Source organism: Corylus avellana, chromosome 4 (assembly GCF_965113065.1).
Source record: "Corylus avellana chromosome 4, dhCorAvel1.hap1.2, whole genome shotgun sequence".
Taxonomy (NCBI): domain Eukaryota; kingdom Viridiplantae; phylum Streptophyta; class Magnoliopsida; order Fagales; family Betulaceae; genus Corylus; species Corylus avellana.
Genome location: NC_142493.1, coordinates 34,411,660 through 34,429,708, shown reverse-complemented (window position 1 = coordinate 34,429,708; position 18,049 = coordinate 34,411,660). Strand labels below are relative to the sequence as shown.

At 36.2% G+C, this 18,049-nt stretch overlaps 1 protein-coding gene and 1 pseudogene across 1 annotated transcript; both read right to left on the bottom strand.

Moving 5' to 3' along the window:
• Positions 1–2,889: 2,889 nt before the first annotated feature.
• LOC148586632 (protein SIEVE ELEMENT OCCLUSION B-like) lies at positions 2,890–10,476 on the bottom strand (annotated as a pseudogene).
• Positions 10,477–12,763: 2,287 nt separating this feature from the next.
• On the bottom strand, positions 12,764–17,055 carry LOC148586631 (protein SIEVE ELEMENT OCCLUSION B-like). Its single transcript, XM_088516103.1, has 7 exons — positions 16,873–17,055; positions 15,972–16,064; positions 15,007–15,455; positions 14,332–14,441; positions 14,068–14,213; positions 13,482–13,964; positions 12,764–13,381 (listed from the first exon to the last, which is right to left on the bottom strand). Exons 1-7 carry the CDS (start codon positions 17,053–17,055, stop codon positions 12,764–12,766), a joined length of 2,082 nt encoding a protein of 693 aa, XP_088372229.1.
• Positions 17,056–18,049: the final 994 nt, after the last annotated feature.

Sequence of the window (18,049 nt, the reverse complement as noted above, 5' to 3'; positions counted from 1 at the left end):
AAAACATACAAAGACGAAGTTCACTCACATCCTCTCACTATTGTGCAAAAGACCCAATGCTCCCCTCCTTGTGATTCGTGTGGCAAGCCTTTTGATGGTGTGGCCTTAGAGTGTACTCAATGCAAAATCAACATCCACCGAGGCTTATTTATTTTGAAGTAAGTCAAGACTATGTTAGCATGAGAGTGAGTGTGTTTGTGTGTGTGATGTATTCGTAACTATTTAGCCTTGCGAGTCATGTTAGAGTCCAATAAAAAGCATTGATAATAGTTCAAATGTGCTTATTTTATCTATTGAGCGTTATCATACTTTATTTTATACTAACTCTTGTGTTTTATATTTAATTATGACATACTGTTTACTTATTAAATGTAGTTTAAATTGGTATTATAATGCAAGTTATTGTCTTTTGTAAAAAAAAAAATTTTTTTTAAAAAAAACGAAATAGAAAAAGAAAAAAAGAACAAAGACAAGCCAATGAACCATACACCAACGTGGGACCAATGAAAAAGAGTGAAAGAAATAAAAGAGGAGAAAGAAAAGCCATGGGTAGGTGGGACCAGCAAAACAAAGAAAGAAGACTTAAAGGAGAAAAGCTAACGCGGGGCACGTAATAAAATAAGAAAACAAAAGGCTTTCAAGGCTTTCTTCCCCGAAGAAATGTGACACCGCATGAAAAATTGGAGGCTTGGTAATTAAAAAAAATGGTTAAATATTTTATTCTCTCATGTGGTTTAATTTTTTTTTTTTTTTTTTTTTTGTCTCTTATGGTATATATTTTATTACAAGAGGTGCCTTTGATTTGCCTAAAGACGAAGATGTTACCTCCGTTTAAATTCCGTCTAAAATTTGACAGAACGCCACGTCAGCACCAATAATAAATTGACACATGTCCATATAATTAATTGTCATAACGTAAACCTAAAAGCCATAAACACTGAAATTGTTGTAGAAAATTTTCCAGAGATCCGGCACTGCTTGAGTACTCGTTTGCCTGAGTGTCAAGTGCCCCTGATCTGCGGCGGAGAGTAGGCAACCAAGGCATTAAGGAAATTTTCTACCACGGTAAAAAAAACAAATTGGAGGTTGAGGGGGGGCATTTGACCCCTCTCGACCCCCCCTTCCTTCGCCCTTATATATATACATGAAACAACATCATTTTTGCGTTTAAATATATATACAAATCTAGAAATAATGCCGTTTGTAATGGAGTATTATCATATTATCATAAAAATGATGTCGTTTTGGTTAACTTAATTTTTTTTTTTTTTAATTTCTTTAAAAAGCAGTTAGCGGCGTTAACTGCCTAGGCGGTTAATGAATTTTATTAACCACCTTTTTACCCATAAGTATAGATGCCTAATTTTTTTTAAGCACCTGAGCCTAATATTAAAAAATGATGCAGTGGGACTTTTGAATTTAATTGCTCTCTTTTTTAATTAAGGAAAAATAATGTTGATGTTGAGTTCTCTGTTAATTATGTATATATATAATGCTTTAAGATATTATATGTTTTTGCTATGAAAGTCTTAGGACAATTTAATTCGGTCAAGAACATATCCGAGGGAAATATCCTCATTTATTAAGTTTTGGAGTAATGTTACATATTATCATTTTATTCTCTTTTTAAAGTATATGTAATTTTTAAAATTACCATTAATAGATTTGAGTTATATCACTATTAAATTTTGATCTAATAGTTATTTTAAAAGTCACATCAACTTTAGTGGATAAAAATAGGATAAAAAATTGTATCTAACATTAGTAGTACTCCAACTTCTGATTTTTTTAAGTGTGCAGTTTGGATTAACTCTTTAGGGAAGCAAATTAAAGAAGGTATTAGATGCTCTATAAAGGAAAATAACTCCAAAATAATTGCATACTATTGATAGATATTTTAATATTGGATACAATTAGTTGGGCATACAATATATATATATTGGTGTTTGGAATAAAGAAATTTGTGAAGTTGGCTTGTGGCCAAACTGTATTTAAATATGATATTATTTTATAGTAGTTAATTATGAATCCCACCCGAATCCCACCCCAATTCATCCACACAAAAAAAATCCCGCCCCTACTTAAACGACGATCCTAGCTACGCCACCGGTGATACACATGTAAGATTTGTATTTGACTATTTGGTATAGCGAGTTTAATTAAATTTTCCTGATTTGGTTATGATTGTAACTTCGTAGGATTCCATTTTTCCTTTAATATCGTTGTCCTAGGATTGTCCTTGGTCATAGTTTGTTACATGGTTGGGTTGTGACATTTGCTTTTTGATGCAATTTTTTATGAGTATCATCAATCTTGTGTTATGAGGGTGTGCTTCTTACCGGTGAACTCTCCTTTGAAGGGTGTTGATTGAAGATGCTAGAGTTGTCCCGGATAATTTATAAAGTTGGCAGGTGAATCATATTCGAATGGAGGCAAAATGAGCACTTCAATTATAGACTAGCCAAGGAAACGAACAAATTCATACTGAGGAAGTCCCTCCTTGTACTATATATATTGCATTGTATTTGCTAAACATTGTTGTTCTTTAATTATTAACGAAGAGATTACTAATCTGATTTTTTTTTTTTTTTTTTTTAAAAAAAAGGTATCTGATTGTTCTGTTGGAGAAGAAAAAAACAGAACTCCAAAAGGAAGCATTTACGTAAAAATAAATAAATAATGCACTCATATCATTAATAAGAATAATATAGCATTATGACAAGGCACACATATAGATATAGAGAATTCCAAATTTTACAAATCCGAGCTTACGATATAGCAGCAAGCTCTAGGTAGTTGCAGTAATTAAAATGGGATATATATGGCCCTTAATTCATAGAATCATATGGATATATATAAAAATATGTAGTAGCTCTCACATGAAGCCTCTTAATCGGTGCAGCAGCGGTACATGAGGAACTTCTCCATGACACGGCCACATTCAGCGCAGACAACCTTCTCGGGGATGCTCCCAGCGGTCCCTGGCAGTATGAGAGGGTAGCAGTGATGAGGGGTGCGATTGTCTGAGAGATGCTGATTGAGTGCCGGAACAAAGCCTATCGGCCCCACCTTTTCTTTCCACGCATCAAATTCATTCAAAGCCTGCAAAATGGTGTCCCCCTTGGCCCTAGCCATTTCTGTCGTTCCCATCGTTCCCTTCATGATCACAGCCCAACCCTGATCACTCCCATCAAAGCTCAGCATTGTCATGATCTCCTGCATTATGGTGTCGTTCTCCACGCTCTTTCCCTGTTGTACCTTGGAGTACCACATGCTCTCAAGCCTCACCCAGAAGAACCAGATGAGCATCGGGTCTGGCAGGACGTAGCTAAGCCTCTCCGCAACAATGGTTGTGTTGTTTTTCTTAACCTTTTCCCTCGGGTTGCTCGTCCCCACGTAAAGCATCTCCAGCTGTATCTTCGCCGCATGCGCAACACTACGCAGAGCCACCGTAAACTTCCGCACCCACTCCATATCTTCTCCTCCATACAAGCAAATGTATTTCCCTTCTGCTGTCTGAAATTAATACCGTACATGCAATTTACAACATAACTCACCAACATTTATATATGTAACTCGTAAGTATTTTTTAGATATGTATGAGTATATATACCCATGTATACAAGTTCGGGTCGATGGCATCAGCCAAAAGCTCAATTCTCCAGCTCTCTTCCTTCCAGAGTGCTTCCTCCCTTGTGCTAGTGAAAGGAAAGGCCACACTTCCCCAGATCCACATCATGTGGATGGCGTTGGGGTTGGCCACCCTCCCTTGCGGGTCCAGAACCACGAGCAGATCGAGCCTTCTTGTTGAAATGCCACACCTCCTTGATGTACCTGATCACTGCCGGGTCCAGCTGGAAAGGTTCATTGACCGAGTACCATGGCATCTGCTGTTGTAGGGTCTCAAACTGCTTTCTTTTCGTATCGTTCCACGTGATCGTCCTGTCCAAGACCGGGAGCCACACAACCTCGTACTGACTCTCTGGCCTCTCTGGATGGTTCCGTGCCTCGGTGAACATTTCTTCAAGCATAGAAAGCTCGTCGCGGGAGAGCTCCAGGTCTGAGATAAACAGCAACACGTTCTTCCTTCTCAGCACATCAATGTTAGCCTGTGATCGAGTGCCAATCAATATATTCAACAGTCACGCCAAACGATTTTAACTGAAAATATTAATTAATATACTTATATATATAGCTAGTCAGCAATTAAATTAACCCTTTGGTTGGTGGGACAATGAAACAGAGGCAGCGGATCTTCCTTGCCGCAAATCAAAGCCTTAAGTATCTTTATGTTATCGACATGGATTGTCTCGAAGAGATGCCCAAGAGTTACAAATCCTTCTATATATGTCTTATCAGCTGCATCAGGATCATTTTATCTCGTCAGGGGTAAACTAATAGAACAATATTTTATTTTAGGATCCGCCTTACACAATAAAACCTGAATTATTAATGTAATTAACCAAAGCAAAGTAGTCGCTCACCGATGTATTGATTACAAAGAAGGAGTTGCTTCATAAGGTTCCTGTGTATGTCTTTGACCTTGTCGGCCAAGCTCGCCACCTCCATCGCCACAGTCTCTGATGTTATGTACCTAAGAGCAGCCCAAGAAAAGAAACTCAAATCTTTGTCATCTACTTACTTTCGCCTGACGTGGCCACTTAAAGCGTTTCAAGGATTCAATTCTAAAGTGTACTCAAACCTACAAAAAAAGAAGGGATAGAGTTCGGCACGGGCAGTGGTAACTTACCCTTGCTCATGCATCCCATAATTTGTGAAGCGCATGCTAGGATGCTCCGAATGGTCCAATAAACGGCTACTGGAATATGAACAGTGGCAGTAACCAGCATCAGTGAATCTGGGGTAATGGACTGAGAAAGAAGCTCCTTAAACTCAACGATGAACCCGGTGACATTAAACATGGCCTCGATGAGGTTGGTAAGTGCATCAAACTTTGGTTCCTAAGTTTCACCACACTTCAATATGTCAGGGAATTGCTTGAGGATTGCAAGCCTTTTGCCAAGTGGGTTGGTGGAGTAAAGCTGCGCAACCAGCAAAATATCACCATAGTTCACTGCAAAAGCTGCTAAGGCTAGTACCACCTTTGCATCCCACGAGTAATTCGACAGTACTTTGCATATTGCCACAGTTGTCGCATGCGCATCTCCGCCACCCGAACACTTGTACGATATCCAGGGCCGGCTCAATGTATTTTGGGGCCTTAGGCAAAACTTTGAAATTTGGCCTAAATTTTTTTTTTTTTTTTAAGTAACAATTTTTTTTTTTTGAAATTGGGCCTAATTTTTTTTTTAAAGTAATATATATATATATTCCTCTTCTCGCTTTTTGAGATGCAAAATTTTTGATTAAGTTTTTATATTCAAGATTTTCTAATAGACTAGCCATTTTCTATTATGTTGCTCCCCATTTGATAATTTTTGTATATAATATGTATTAGAAAAATGCCTAGAGTTCTCATCTTTAGGAAAATTTATAATATTGTATCTTATTGGACCATTTTCTACTAACAAATCCCTTAATTTTGCATCAATATTTTTCCATTGGCCAGAGTCATAAATATTTGTAGTAATAGAATTAGATGTATCAATAACATTTTCATTATCTTCTAATTATTTTTGATGAGTTTCTTGTTCATTTATGAGTTTTTCACCTAAATTATCCTCAATATTTTGTTTATTGCTAATAACAAATTTATTTAGAGCTTCTCTTTGAGATTCAATCAATTTGTCTACTTTTCTCTTCTTTTCTTTTTTTTTTTTTTAATTTTTTTTTTTTTAAGTTTTTCATATCCAGATGCATATTTTCTAGTAGACATGTTTAATTAAAAATACTAACAAATTAAACAAACACGATTTTTCAAAAAAAAATTATGACTAGAATAAAATAAATGACAAAAATAGAACAATAAAACCTGATTTGGCAAAGGAATTATGAAGCAATTCTTGGAGATAGGACAGAAGACTCAGTCACTCAGAGTCGGAGAGGAAGAGAAAATGAGATAGGCAAAGAAGAAAAACTCAGAAAAGAGCAAGCAAAGAGGAGAGGTAAAATGGCAAATAGAGAGATTCTAATATTTAAAATGCCTATAGTAGGTTTACTAGGCTGACAGCAGTTTATATTTTTGGCTGTAGGCTTTTCCTAGATGGCTAAAAAATAATTAGGAAATAAATGACAATATTTTATTCTAACGTATATATTTTCTCACGTAAAACAAAAAAGTGGCTAAGAGCATTATTGCAATTGTAGGCGTGAATCAAATCAAATAAAAAAAAAAAAAAAAAATGTAGGCGTGTACTGTATGCGTGCAGAGGCTGTAGAGCTCTAGGGAATTGGGGAATTGGCATATAATGATGAAAACCTTTAATGCTTTGTCTCTTCTTTTATTTATTTTTATTTTTTTTAAAAAAATTATTTTTAGAATTTATAATGGATTTATTAATTGGGGTTTTATTAAATTGAGACCTTAAATTTTGATGCAAATTTTTTTTGGGGCCTATTAAAAATTTTTTTTGGGCCTTTCATTTTCTTTTTGGTCAAGAATAATTTTTTTTTTTTTTTTTTTAAAAAAAAAATTTAACTCAAAAATATTTATTTTTTGGGCCTTATTAAATTGGGGGCCCTAGGCGAGGGCCTAACTCACCTAGGGCCTGAGCCGGCCCTGACGATATCTGTCCAAGTGCATATGATTAACAAAATTTAGAGATCTGACACTATCCTAAAATTCCATTAGTTTCACATGAAACTTGCTATCCTTATGTAAGAAGTTGAGCATGTGTGTTTGGTACACTACATCGATCAAACAGTTAAATAGCATTTTCTTTTTCACTTAGTCTTAGGCATCCAAGATATTTGGAGCCACCTACTTATGGTCAAATGATTTAGTGTCCCGTGGTTTTAAAATCTGCCCTTCGAAAAAATACCTGTTTTAAAATATAGTTAATGAACATGCAATTTTAAAAAAATGCAGTTAGGTTTTGATAAAATTGCCGTTCAACCATTAAAACAGTATAACTGATGAATTCAGTCGCTTTCCCAGTTGTTAAAATCTGAGCAACTCATAAGATTTCTTTTGGCTATCAAATCAACTATATTATAAGCCATAATGTAAACCTCGGGGGAAATTCTGTTTATCGTGTATGATAAAGTTTCGAGCATTTTAAGGAGGGCCTTGTCGTCCAATGCGTCCACGTCCACTGGCGCTTGTGTTCCCTATGCACAGTCACAAATAATCAGAAACATTATAAAACGGGTTAATTATCTTTTCCCTCCTCCAACTACCACTAATTTATAGGTTGTTCTCACTTCCCATTAACGACCACAGGTCAATGAGATCATACTTATTGAAGTACCACTCCTTATAGAAAAGAACACCCTCAGTTAATAATTTTTTTAAAATGTGAAATGACTGTTAGAACTAAATTTTCAGAAACACCTTTAAAATTGAACAAATTCAATTAAAAAAATAAAGAAAAAAAGAAAAAAGCCACCTTGGGGGCCCACGAATCACCCAAAAACTTAGGCCCATATATATTTTTTTTCTTAAGTTCAATTTTTTTTTTTTTAATTTTTTAATTTTTTTAAGTTTTAAGTTTTTATATTTTAATTTAAGATATTTATGAAATAAATTCCTGATTAGCACATGAAAACAAATAACATCCTCAATATTTTTTCTTTTCCACTTTTAACTCTTTAAGTTCACCGAACGGTGTTATAAACCATTCCCTTCTGTGTAGGTTGACAGCGGTGGCTGTTGGAGAATTATTCTCCAGCACCACTGTTGCTCTTATCCATCACCAAGGATGAAACAGTAGCAGTGGTTAATAAGCCTGGAAAGATGGTCTCGGTTCCTGCTACTGAATTTCCCAATTGATCGAAAACTGGTCCTCCAATCGGCCCAAGGCGCAGAGACAGGCCTTGCCAGTTTTCCGCTTTGTTCTCATTCGGCAACTTTGTTCTGCTTAATTCTACGAACTAATCAGATGGTACGACAGAGTTTCGGCTTCCCAACCGACACCTTTTTGCCAACTCAGAATCTTCCCCACAGGCAAGTGTTGTATTCCAATATTTCAAACACAAACAAGTCAACGGGCATATTTCTGCTCTTGATGCAAGAAGATGGATGGCTCACGATGGAGAAATGATAAAAATTATTCTCTAGACCATCTTTCAAATGATTGAATCTACTATTGAATTTTTGTAGAACTCACAAGTCCACAAATCAATAATGAATTTATTAGATTTGCAAAATATAATACGAAAGATAGTTGAAAGAATGATCCATAGCATATCTACTTGCGATGTACCCTGTTGGAACTCCAATATACGCTTGAATATGGATATTGGGGAGGTGGTATAGGTGGACAAAAAAAAGATGTGGTTCTGCAACTTGAAGATGATGGTCAACTCTATTTGATCAATGACGCTGGCACTATCCTACAAAAGATGTGGTCGGTCTACCGATTGACAATTGATCACGATTGGATCTTGTGGCTATACTCCCACAATGTGAATCAAAATGAAGATTGGACAGTCCAATGGTTTGCTCCAGCTGATGATGTGTGTAAGCCTAAGGCCAGGGTATATGTGGGCTTAATGGATATTGTGTTTTAATTGATCTGCAAGTTGGTTGCAAATGTCTTCCTCAATTTGAATCGGTCAACATGGAGGATAGGAGTTCAGGCTGTTAAAGGAATTTCACTGCAGAAAGTTGCAAAAGCGACAGATATACATGGAAGCAGTGCTTAATACTGTATAGGAAAATAATAATTATTCTGTTCTTATATCGACAACCTAAGACAATTGCGGAGAAGCATGTTTGCAGGACTGCAACTGTGAAGCTGCACTGTTCAAAGACGTGGGGGGCCGGGGGGGGGGGGGGGGGGGGGGTGTTTGTGCGCCCAAAACAAAGGCATCCTTTGCGATTTGGGAGAAGAGATATCAAACCAACTCAACCGTAGCCCTTATCAAGGTAGGTACAATAACGACAACCATTATAGATAGAAATCTGCCAAAAGAAAGCAGGAAAGACCTCGATTGTTATAAGAAAATGGAGAGACATAGAAAGAAGAGTGTTGTTAATAAGCCTGGCAAGATGGTCTCTGTTCCTGCTACTATTTCATCTTTGGTGATGGATAAGAGGCTTAAGAGCAACAGTGGTGGCCTACATAGAACGGTGCTTTTGGGTTAGAAGGAAGGACGTTACGAAATTAAGAGGAAATGTAACGAATGGTTTATAATACCTTTTGGATAAACTTAAGGTGTTAAAAGTGAAATATATATATATATATATATATATATATATATATATATTGAGGATATTATTTGTTTCCACGCCTTGATTGAGGAATTTATTTCACAAATACTCTTTTATTTAATTCTTAATTTTACATTTTATATTTAGTTTTAAAACTTTTTGTTTTTTTAGGAATATTTCCGTCATTTTAACCAACATAGTGTCATGAGTGCATGACAATCACCAAAAGCATCCTCAAATCAAGCATAAAAACCAGCAGAGGCACAGAAAAGACTCCCAGATTTCATGATGATTGGACAGCCCTGCAGCAGCCATTTCTTCCTAATTCATGGAGCCTTTTCAAGCTCCCTGTTTCACGGCTTGTCCTCTGCTGAGATGCACATCATCTCAGTATTGAAAATTAAGAAGCTTCACAACAACTCAATCCAGAATTCAAATTTAAATCTTTTGAAGATAAGATATTGGAAGATTCAAATTCAAATGTTTCTAAAGATTCAAATTCAAATGCTTGTTATTTAAGTTTTAGATAATATCTCAACAAATCAAGAGATTATTATTATGGTATAACAAGCCATATATTTTGGCTTAGTTTGTTTGTAATTAATTCTTTAAATAGAATACTAAACCCATAGTTCAATGGGCTGATTACAATTATATTATACAGTTATTGTTTTCATTATACTCAGCACACCTATGTGCTCTCAACCTTTCCTTTTCTTGCTTACTTACTTTTCTTGCCTTGATTACATGTTATTTATTTTCTAGTTTAGAATTTTCCTTGTTCTCTTCTGAATTCTTTCTCTGTAATTAAACACTGCCTAATTGGATATATATATATAAAAGAAGCTGCCCTGTTTTGGATTAAGCAACCAAAACAGTTTACTCAAAACTTTCAGTTTATACTTCATAGGGACAACTTATAAATAAGTGGTAGGAAAAGGCAATTAACCATGGTAAAATATATACACAATATGCTTGAGTGTAAATTTAAGAAGAACAAGAAGGGACCAGGATTGTACGTGAAGAATGCCGATGCCAGGTGCAGCACGGTGGAAAATGTCCTCAATGAAGTGAATGAGAGGTTTGACATCGATTTCTCTCCCATTTGGGGCATGAGTTTCAAGAATTAATCTCCTCATCATCTCATCGTTATCCGAGGAGGAGCCCGTGAGCTGTGGCAGCTTCTGTGGTTCGGCAGCCATCTTGGTTTAACGCAAGGTCAGGCTCTATCTAGCTAGGTGAGGAACAAGAGAGAGGAGATGGGTTGTGTTGGTTTAAATCTAAGTCACTATTTATACTTCATGTCAATTATGGAATAAAGGCTGATTTTGGCGAATTGCTACTTTGCTTGTAATGGGGTTTAGTTCAAAAAAGTAACCGAAGAGGCTTGGAATTTTGGATAAGGTTTTGGCCCTTGTTTGTTTGTGCTAAATAAATGTCGTGCTTCATATGAATTTAAGCTCTGAACATTTATAAAATCATATATATATAAAAGATGAATCACTCTCAGAAGTGTCTTAATATTGCGATGTGTGGCGTGAACCTTTTTTTAAAAAAAGATAAACCAGTTTTTTAAGGCATAATTTTTTAACCGATTTTTTAAGAGTGAACCGGTTTTTCAATAGTGAATCAGTCATTAAATTAGCTTAATTAAAGACATTTAATTATATTTCAATAAGTTTCCTTATATGTGATTTCATTAAATTCAAACATTTAATGGACAATATTAAGTATTATTAATGTCCAAATCAAAACTTAGAGAGTATCTAGTTTTTCAAGAAGAATTCTTAGATCATTAATAGACTCAAGATCTAGAATTAGTTATCCACTGCTTTATTATTGTTCTTCGTTGCAGCCTACTAAGTCATGCTGCATCAGGTTGCAGGTGGAACATTTGGTCAATACTTAGTGGATCAAATTTTGGTCAACGAACGTTCGGTGTGGTTCCCTCCTGAATGTTTGTACTAAAGACATGGGCAAACATTTGGTGGTCCCCTACTGAACGTTCGGCCAGAAGGTTGGATTTGGGTTTTTGGGGGCTAATTTCAAGCGAAGACTTGGTTTTAGGTTAAGGCATACTCTATGGGGTTAAAAAAATAACTTTATATGCTTAAGCAAAATGGTTAATTATTGGGATAGTTAACTCTCGGAAACTCGGGGCATCACAGGCAATGTGCCTACGTCCGCAGGAAAGTGTGGTTATATTTTACTATTAATGATTTAAGTTTACAATATAATTATATAACATATTTATAGGAAAATCTTAATTGTACGAACGTATTTTAAAAAACCCCAAAATACCCCGTGTCATACCATGGGGGTGTTGCCTCCCGCACCCCCACAACCTAATCGTCCCCCCGTAAACTTAATTACGCCCATGGGCCAATAGTCTCCACTCCGTGAACAGAGTCCGTTTCGACTACTCAGCCAACCACTTGTATTCCAGTATTAATCTCCATGCATGAGAGGATATGAGCCACTAGTTTCAACAGTATGTATGAAGGGAAGCTAAAAAGAGCTTCAAAGATGATGAGGAGTTCGTTCATATTGTGGAGGATCTACATAATAATAAGGTAGAGAACGAGGAATTTGATTTAATGGCTGTTGCAGTAAGAAATCTTTGGTTGAGGAGGAGTTCTTTGATCCATGCGTGAATTTTAGTGAACCAACTCAACTTGAAAGAAAGGCATCAGATTCACTTGATGAGTTCAAAAATGCTTTCGCAAGGTTGAAAGAAAGACGGGTGTGTGGTAATTCAACGAATCAAACTTGGAAAGCTTTTACATGTGATTTTGTGACGGGAAATTGGGATACAATAGTGGATAAGAATAAGAAGAAGACGGGCATACGCGTGATCGTGAGAGACCCATGGGAGAGGTGTTGGCGGCGTTGATAACTCCTAAATCATATACCGTTGATTAAATTGTTGTTGAGGCAGTGAGGGCTTTGGTGGTTGCACTATTTACTAGAGATTTGAGGTTGCAAACGATGGAGCTAGAAGGTGATGGTCTTCAGGTGTAAGCACTAAGAAATGACGCAAGGAATTGGCGTAGAGAAAGGAGGCAAAATGGGCAGTTCATAGACTAGCCAAGGACACACTTGCTCTTGTGAACAAACAAAGTATTATTGGCATTGTATCTACTCACACATTGTGGTGTTCTTTATTAATGAAAAGATTACTAGTGTGATTTCTTTCTGATAGTCCTGTTGGAGAAGAAGAAAAAGAATTCCAAAAGCATGCTTTTACCTAAAACAACAAGCACTCATATCATTAATTAGGATAATATAGCATTAATTCTGAGGCACACTTAGATATATATAGAGATTGCCAAATTTTACACATGTGAGCTTACTATATATATACCAGCAAGCTATTGGTACGTAGTTGCAGTAATTAAAATGGCATATATATGGCCGCCCTTAATTCATAGAATCATAGGGATATATAGCACGTACGTAGCAGCTCACATGAAACCTTAATTAATACTCTTAATCGGTGCAGCAGCTGTACACGAGGATCTTCTCCATGGGAAGGCCACATTCATCGCAGACCACCCTCTTACGGATGATCCCAGGAGTCCTTGGCAGTATCAGAGGGGTGCAGTGATGAGAGGTGCGATTGTCTGAGAGGTGCTGATTGAGTGCCGGCACAAAGCCTATCTCCCCCACCTTTTCTTTCCATGCATCAAATCCAATCAAAGCAGGCAAAATGGTGTCCCCCTTGGCCCTAGCCATTTCTGCCGATCCCTTGCTGATCACAGCCCAACCCTCATCACTCCCATCAAAGCTCAGCACTGTCCTGATCTCCTGCATTATGGTGTCGTTCTCCACGCTCTTTCCGTGTTGTAACTTGGAATACCACATGCTCTCAATCCTCACCCAGAAGAACCAGATGAGTATCGGGTCTGGCAGAACGTGGCTAAGCTTTTCCGCAACAATGGTTGTGTTGTTTTTCTTGACCTTTTCCGTCGGGTTGCTCGTCCCCACGTAAAGCATCTCCAGCTGTATCTTCGCCGCTTGCGCAACACTACGCAGAGCCACCGTAAACTTCCGCACCCACTCCATATCTTCTCCTCCATACAAGCAAATGTATTTCCCTTCTGCTATCTGAAATTAATACCATACAATTTACAACATAATTAACTCGATCACCAACATTTATGTAACTCGTAATTAAGTATTTTTAGGTATGTGTTTGTGGGTATACCCAAGTATACAAGAGCGGGTCGATGGCATCAGCCAAAAGCTCAATTCTCCAGCTCTCTTCCTTCCAGAGTGCTTCCTCCCTTGCGCTAGTGAAAGGGAAGGCCAAACTTCTCCAGATCCACATCATGTGGATGGCGTTGGGGTTGACGACCCTCCCTTGCGGGTCCAGCACCACGAGCAGAGCCTTCTTGTTGAAATCCCACATCTCCTTGATGTACCTGATGACTGCCGGGTCGAGCTCATAGACCGAGTACCATGGCATCTGATGTTGTAGGACCTCAAACTGCTTTCTTGTTGTATCGTTCCACGTGGTCGAACTGTCCAAGACCGGGAGCCACACAACCTCGTACTGACTATCTGGCCTCTCTGGTTGGCTCCGTGCCTCGATGAACATTGCTTCAAGCATAGAAAGCTCGTCGTGGGAGAGCTCCAGGTCTGAGATAAACAGCAACACGTTCTTCCTTCTCAGCACATCAATGCTAGCCTGTGAGTGCCAATTTTCAATAGTCACTATACGCCAAACGTTTTATGAAAATCAATTTTAACTGAAAATATATAATACATATATAGCTAGTACGCAAATTAACCCTTGTCTTGGTGGAACCATCAAAGAGAGGCAGCGGATCATCTTCCTTGGCGCAAATCAAAGCCTTAAGTATCTTTATGTTATCGATATGGATTGTCTCGAAGAGACGCACGAGAGTCAGAAATGCTTCTACATATCTCATCTCCTCTGCATCAAGAATACCATTTTATCTCTTGCCATCAGGCGATAAACTAATACAAATAAAATATATATTTTATACTCAATACAAGTGTAATTGTAACCAAAGCCAAGACTACTCACTCACCAATGTGTTGATTACAAAGATTGAGTTGCTTCATGAGGTGGCTGTGTATGTTGTTGACCTTGTGGGTCAAGCTCGACAGCTCCCACGCCTCAATTGTTGATTCTATGTACCTAAGAGCAGCCCAAGAGAAGAGGAACTCAAATATTATTAGCATTGTTTGTCATATACTTTCGCCTGACATGGCTGGCTTAAAGGGGGTCAAGGATCCAATTCTCTAATGTAAGCTTACTCATAGGAAATGGCAGAATTAATTAATTATTTAAATTATATTTTAACATAATACACTCCCCATCATGTGGATTAAGCACTCAAAGGTTTTTATCAAAAATATATTAATATATATATTTTGACACCACACTAGGCCAAAAGCTTAAGATAATGGGTTTGGGTCCACTTAGGTATATTATTTCTTTATTTTTTATTTTTTAATTTCTCAACGTGAGACTCAACATTCACATGTGCACTCAAAACAATGATGCTACATAAAATATTTAATTAAAATGAGAGATGAATGATAGAGACAAAATTCGAACTTAAATATTTAACTTTGATACCATATTAAATTATCATTTATCGAAAAAATTTAAGGTTATAATAAGCAATAGAGATAATCATTTAAATTATAATTAAAAAGAAAAAGATGGCAAAAGAAACCAGAAGGGGTTCGCAACCTACTCATGACTCATGCAGATGAGGCCGATAATATGAGAAGTGCATGCTACGATGCTCCGAAAGGTCCAATAAACGGCTACTGGGATGTGAAAAGTGGCGGTAACCAGTTCTGGTGTGTCTGGGGCAATGTACTGGGAAGAAAGCTCCTTGAACTCAACGATGCACTTGGTGACATCGAGCATGGCCTTGATGAGGTTGGTAAGTGCCTCGAACTTTGGTTTCAAAGTTTCGGCATACTTCAATATGTCAGGGAATTGGTTGAGGATTGCAAGCCTTTTGCCATGGGGGTCGGTGGAGTAAAGCTGCGCCACCAGCCAAAATTCACCATAGTTCACAGAAAAAGCTGCTAAGGCCAGCACCACCTTTGCATCCCACGAGTAACTCGACAGTATTTTGCATATTGCCACAGTTGTGGCATGCGCATCTCCGCCACCCGAACACTTGTACGATATCTGTCCAAGTGCATATGATCCTAAAATTCCATTACGTTCACAAGAAGTGGAGCATGTGTGTTTGTTACACTATATCAATACACAATATTACTCTCCAAAACAGTTAAATAGCATTTTTTTTTTTTTTTTTCAGTTAGTCTTAGGCATCCAAGATATATATTAATTGGAGCCAGCTACTTAAGGTCAAATGATTTAGTGTCCCTTTTGGTTTAGTGATTTTAAAATCTGCCATTCAAAAAAATAGTAATTTTAAAATATAGTTAATCAACACATGATTTTAAAAATAAAGTTAGCATTCGATAAAGTTACTGTTCATACATTAAAATCGTACACCTTAAATATATAGTTTTTTCATATATATATATATATTCAAGTGGACACTTTGCTATGCGATTTGTTTAAAATCACACGTTTTGCCTGAATAATTGTAAGGCCAAACTCAGTTATTGAACTCTGAGCAACTCATGAGATTTCTTTTGGCTAGCTATCAAATTAATTATAAGCAATAATGTAAACCTCGTAGGAAATTCTCTTTATCGTGTATGATAAAGTTTCGAGCATTTTAAGGAGGGCCCTGTCGTCGAATGCGTCCACTTGCGTTTGTGTTCCCTATATACAGAGTCACAAATAATCAAAAATATTATAAAATGGGTTAATTATCTTTTCCCTCCTCGAAGTATCACTAATTTACAAGTTGTTCCCACTTCCCATTAACTACCACATATCAATGACAATGAGGCCATGCATACTTGTTGAACTACCATTCCTTATAAAAGAACACCCTCACTTCGTAAAAATCTTAAAAGGACCAAAAAAAAAAAAATTAAATTAAATTAAATGGCGAAACTACCAACTTAAGAACTAAATTTTCATAAACACCTTTAAAATTGAACAAATTCAATAATAATAAAAAAAAAGTTGAAAAAAAAATCACCAAAAAGAAAGAAAAAAGAAAAAAGAAAAAGCCACCTTGGGGCTGACGAACCACCCAAAAACTTTGGCCCATTTTTTTTTTTTTTTCTCAAGTTCAATTTCTTTTTTTTTTTTTTTTTTTTTTTTTTTTAAGTTTCAAGTTTTTATATTTTGATTTAATTCTTAATTTTATATTTTTATGTTTGGTTTTAAAATTTGTTGTTTTATATTATTTTTGTATTTTTTTAAGGATATTTTCATCGTTTTACATTTAAAAAATATATATTTTATCTGATTTAACGAGATTGGCTAATGATAGAAAGTTTTTATAATAAAACGGCAGTTTAATGCAACGTACTGTGTTATAGGTAATAGGTGGTAGTTCATACTTCATAGGGACAACTTATAAATAAGTGATAGGAAAAGGCAATTAACCACCGTAAAATATATGCACACTATGCATGAGTGTAAATTTAAAAAGAACAAGAAGGGACCAGGATTGTACGTGAAGAATGCCGGGGATGCCAGGTGCAGCACGGTGGAAAATGTCCTCAATGAAGTGAAGGAGAGGTTTGACATCGATTTCTCCGCCATTTGGGGCATGCGTTTCAAGAAATCTCTTCATCATCGCATCGTTATCCGAGGAGGAGCCCGTGAGCTGTGGCAGCTTCTGTGGTTCGACAGCCATCTTGGTTTAATTAACGCAAGGTCAGGCTCTAGCTAGCTAGGTGAGGAACAAGACAGAGGAGAGTGATGGGTTGTGTTGGTTTAACTCTAAGCCATAATTTATACTTCATATCAATTATGGAATAAAGGCTGATTTGGCGAATTGCTACCTTGCTTGTAATGGGGTTTAGTCCAAAAAAGCAACCCCAAGAGGCTTGGAATTTTGGATAAGTTTTTGGCCCTTGTTTGTTTGTGCTAAACAAATGTCGTGCTTCATATGAATTTAAGCTCTGAACATTTATAATAATATGCTTAGCTGTAGTTTTCAGTGGGTATGATGGAATTCGATCGTATGTACACGTTGTGTCGTCATTTTCCATGTTAGTACTGTAGCTCTGAATATGATGTTCTTTTTTGTTAGGGAGATTCATATTTGACAGTTTTTTTGTTACACACATATATATATATATATATATATATATATATATATGGTATGTTAAGACGTCACACAACTTAAAAGTTTAAACTTTTGATTTGAGCTCAAGTTGTTCAAAATTTAAAAATAAAATTGAACAAAAATTGATTAAAAAGATTAAAAAAGAATGTTATTTGAATTTGGTATCTATTGATAATCAACAACTTTTATTTTTAAGCAATAATTTACAGGCAAATTTATTAAATCTATCTGGACGTGAGCTTGTTCAAAATTTAAATAGAGATCAATAAAATTATTTTTGTTATTCATAAGTTAACTACAACTATATATTTCATATAATTAAAATATGTAACAAAAACTATATATATTCATAAAAAAAATTAATTTATATTGAGCAATTTAAATATAAAAGCATACACATTTTTATTATTTAAAAATAAATCAATGAAAAAAATTGATTACCTACGTGAAATTTTTCTAGAAAAAGAAATTGTAAAAATAAAGCTAACTTTATGTTCAATTCTAGATAGTTTTTTCACTGCACACCTCTTAGGGGGAAAAAAAATTTGATAAAAATTGA

Bases quoted from the DNA above. Each gene is read 5' to 3' on its own strand.
- LOC148586631 (XM_088516103.1), bottom strand. From the start codon at position 17,055: ATGGCTGTCGAACCACAGAAGCTGCCACAGCTCACGGGCTCCTCCTCG. The intron at 16,065-16,872 runs GTACAATCCTGG...CTCTGTATATAG, and splicing joins GCATCCCCGGCATTCTTCAC to GGAACACAAACGCAAGTGGA. The intron at 13,965-14,067 runs GTTAATTTGCGT...TGGCACTCACAG, and splicing joins ATGGTTCCACCAAGACAAGG to GCTAGCATTGATGTGCTGAG.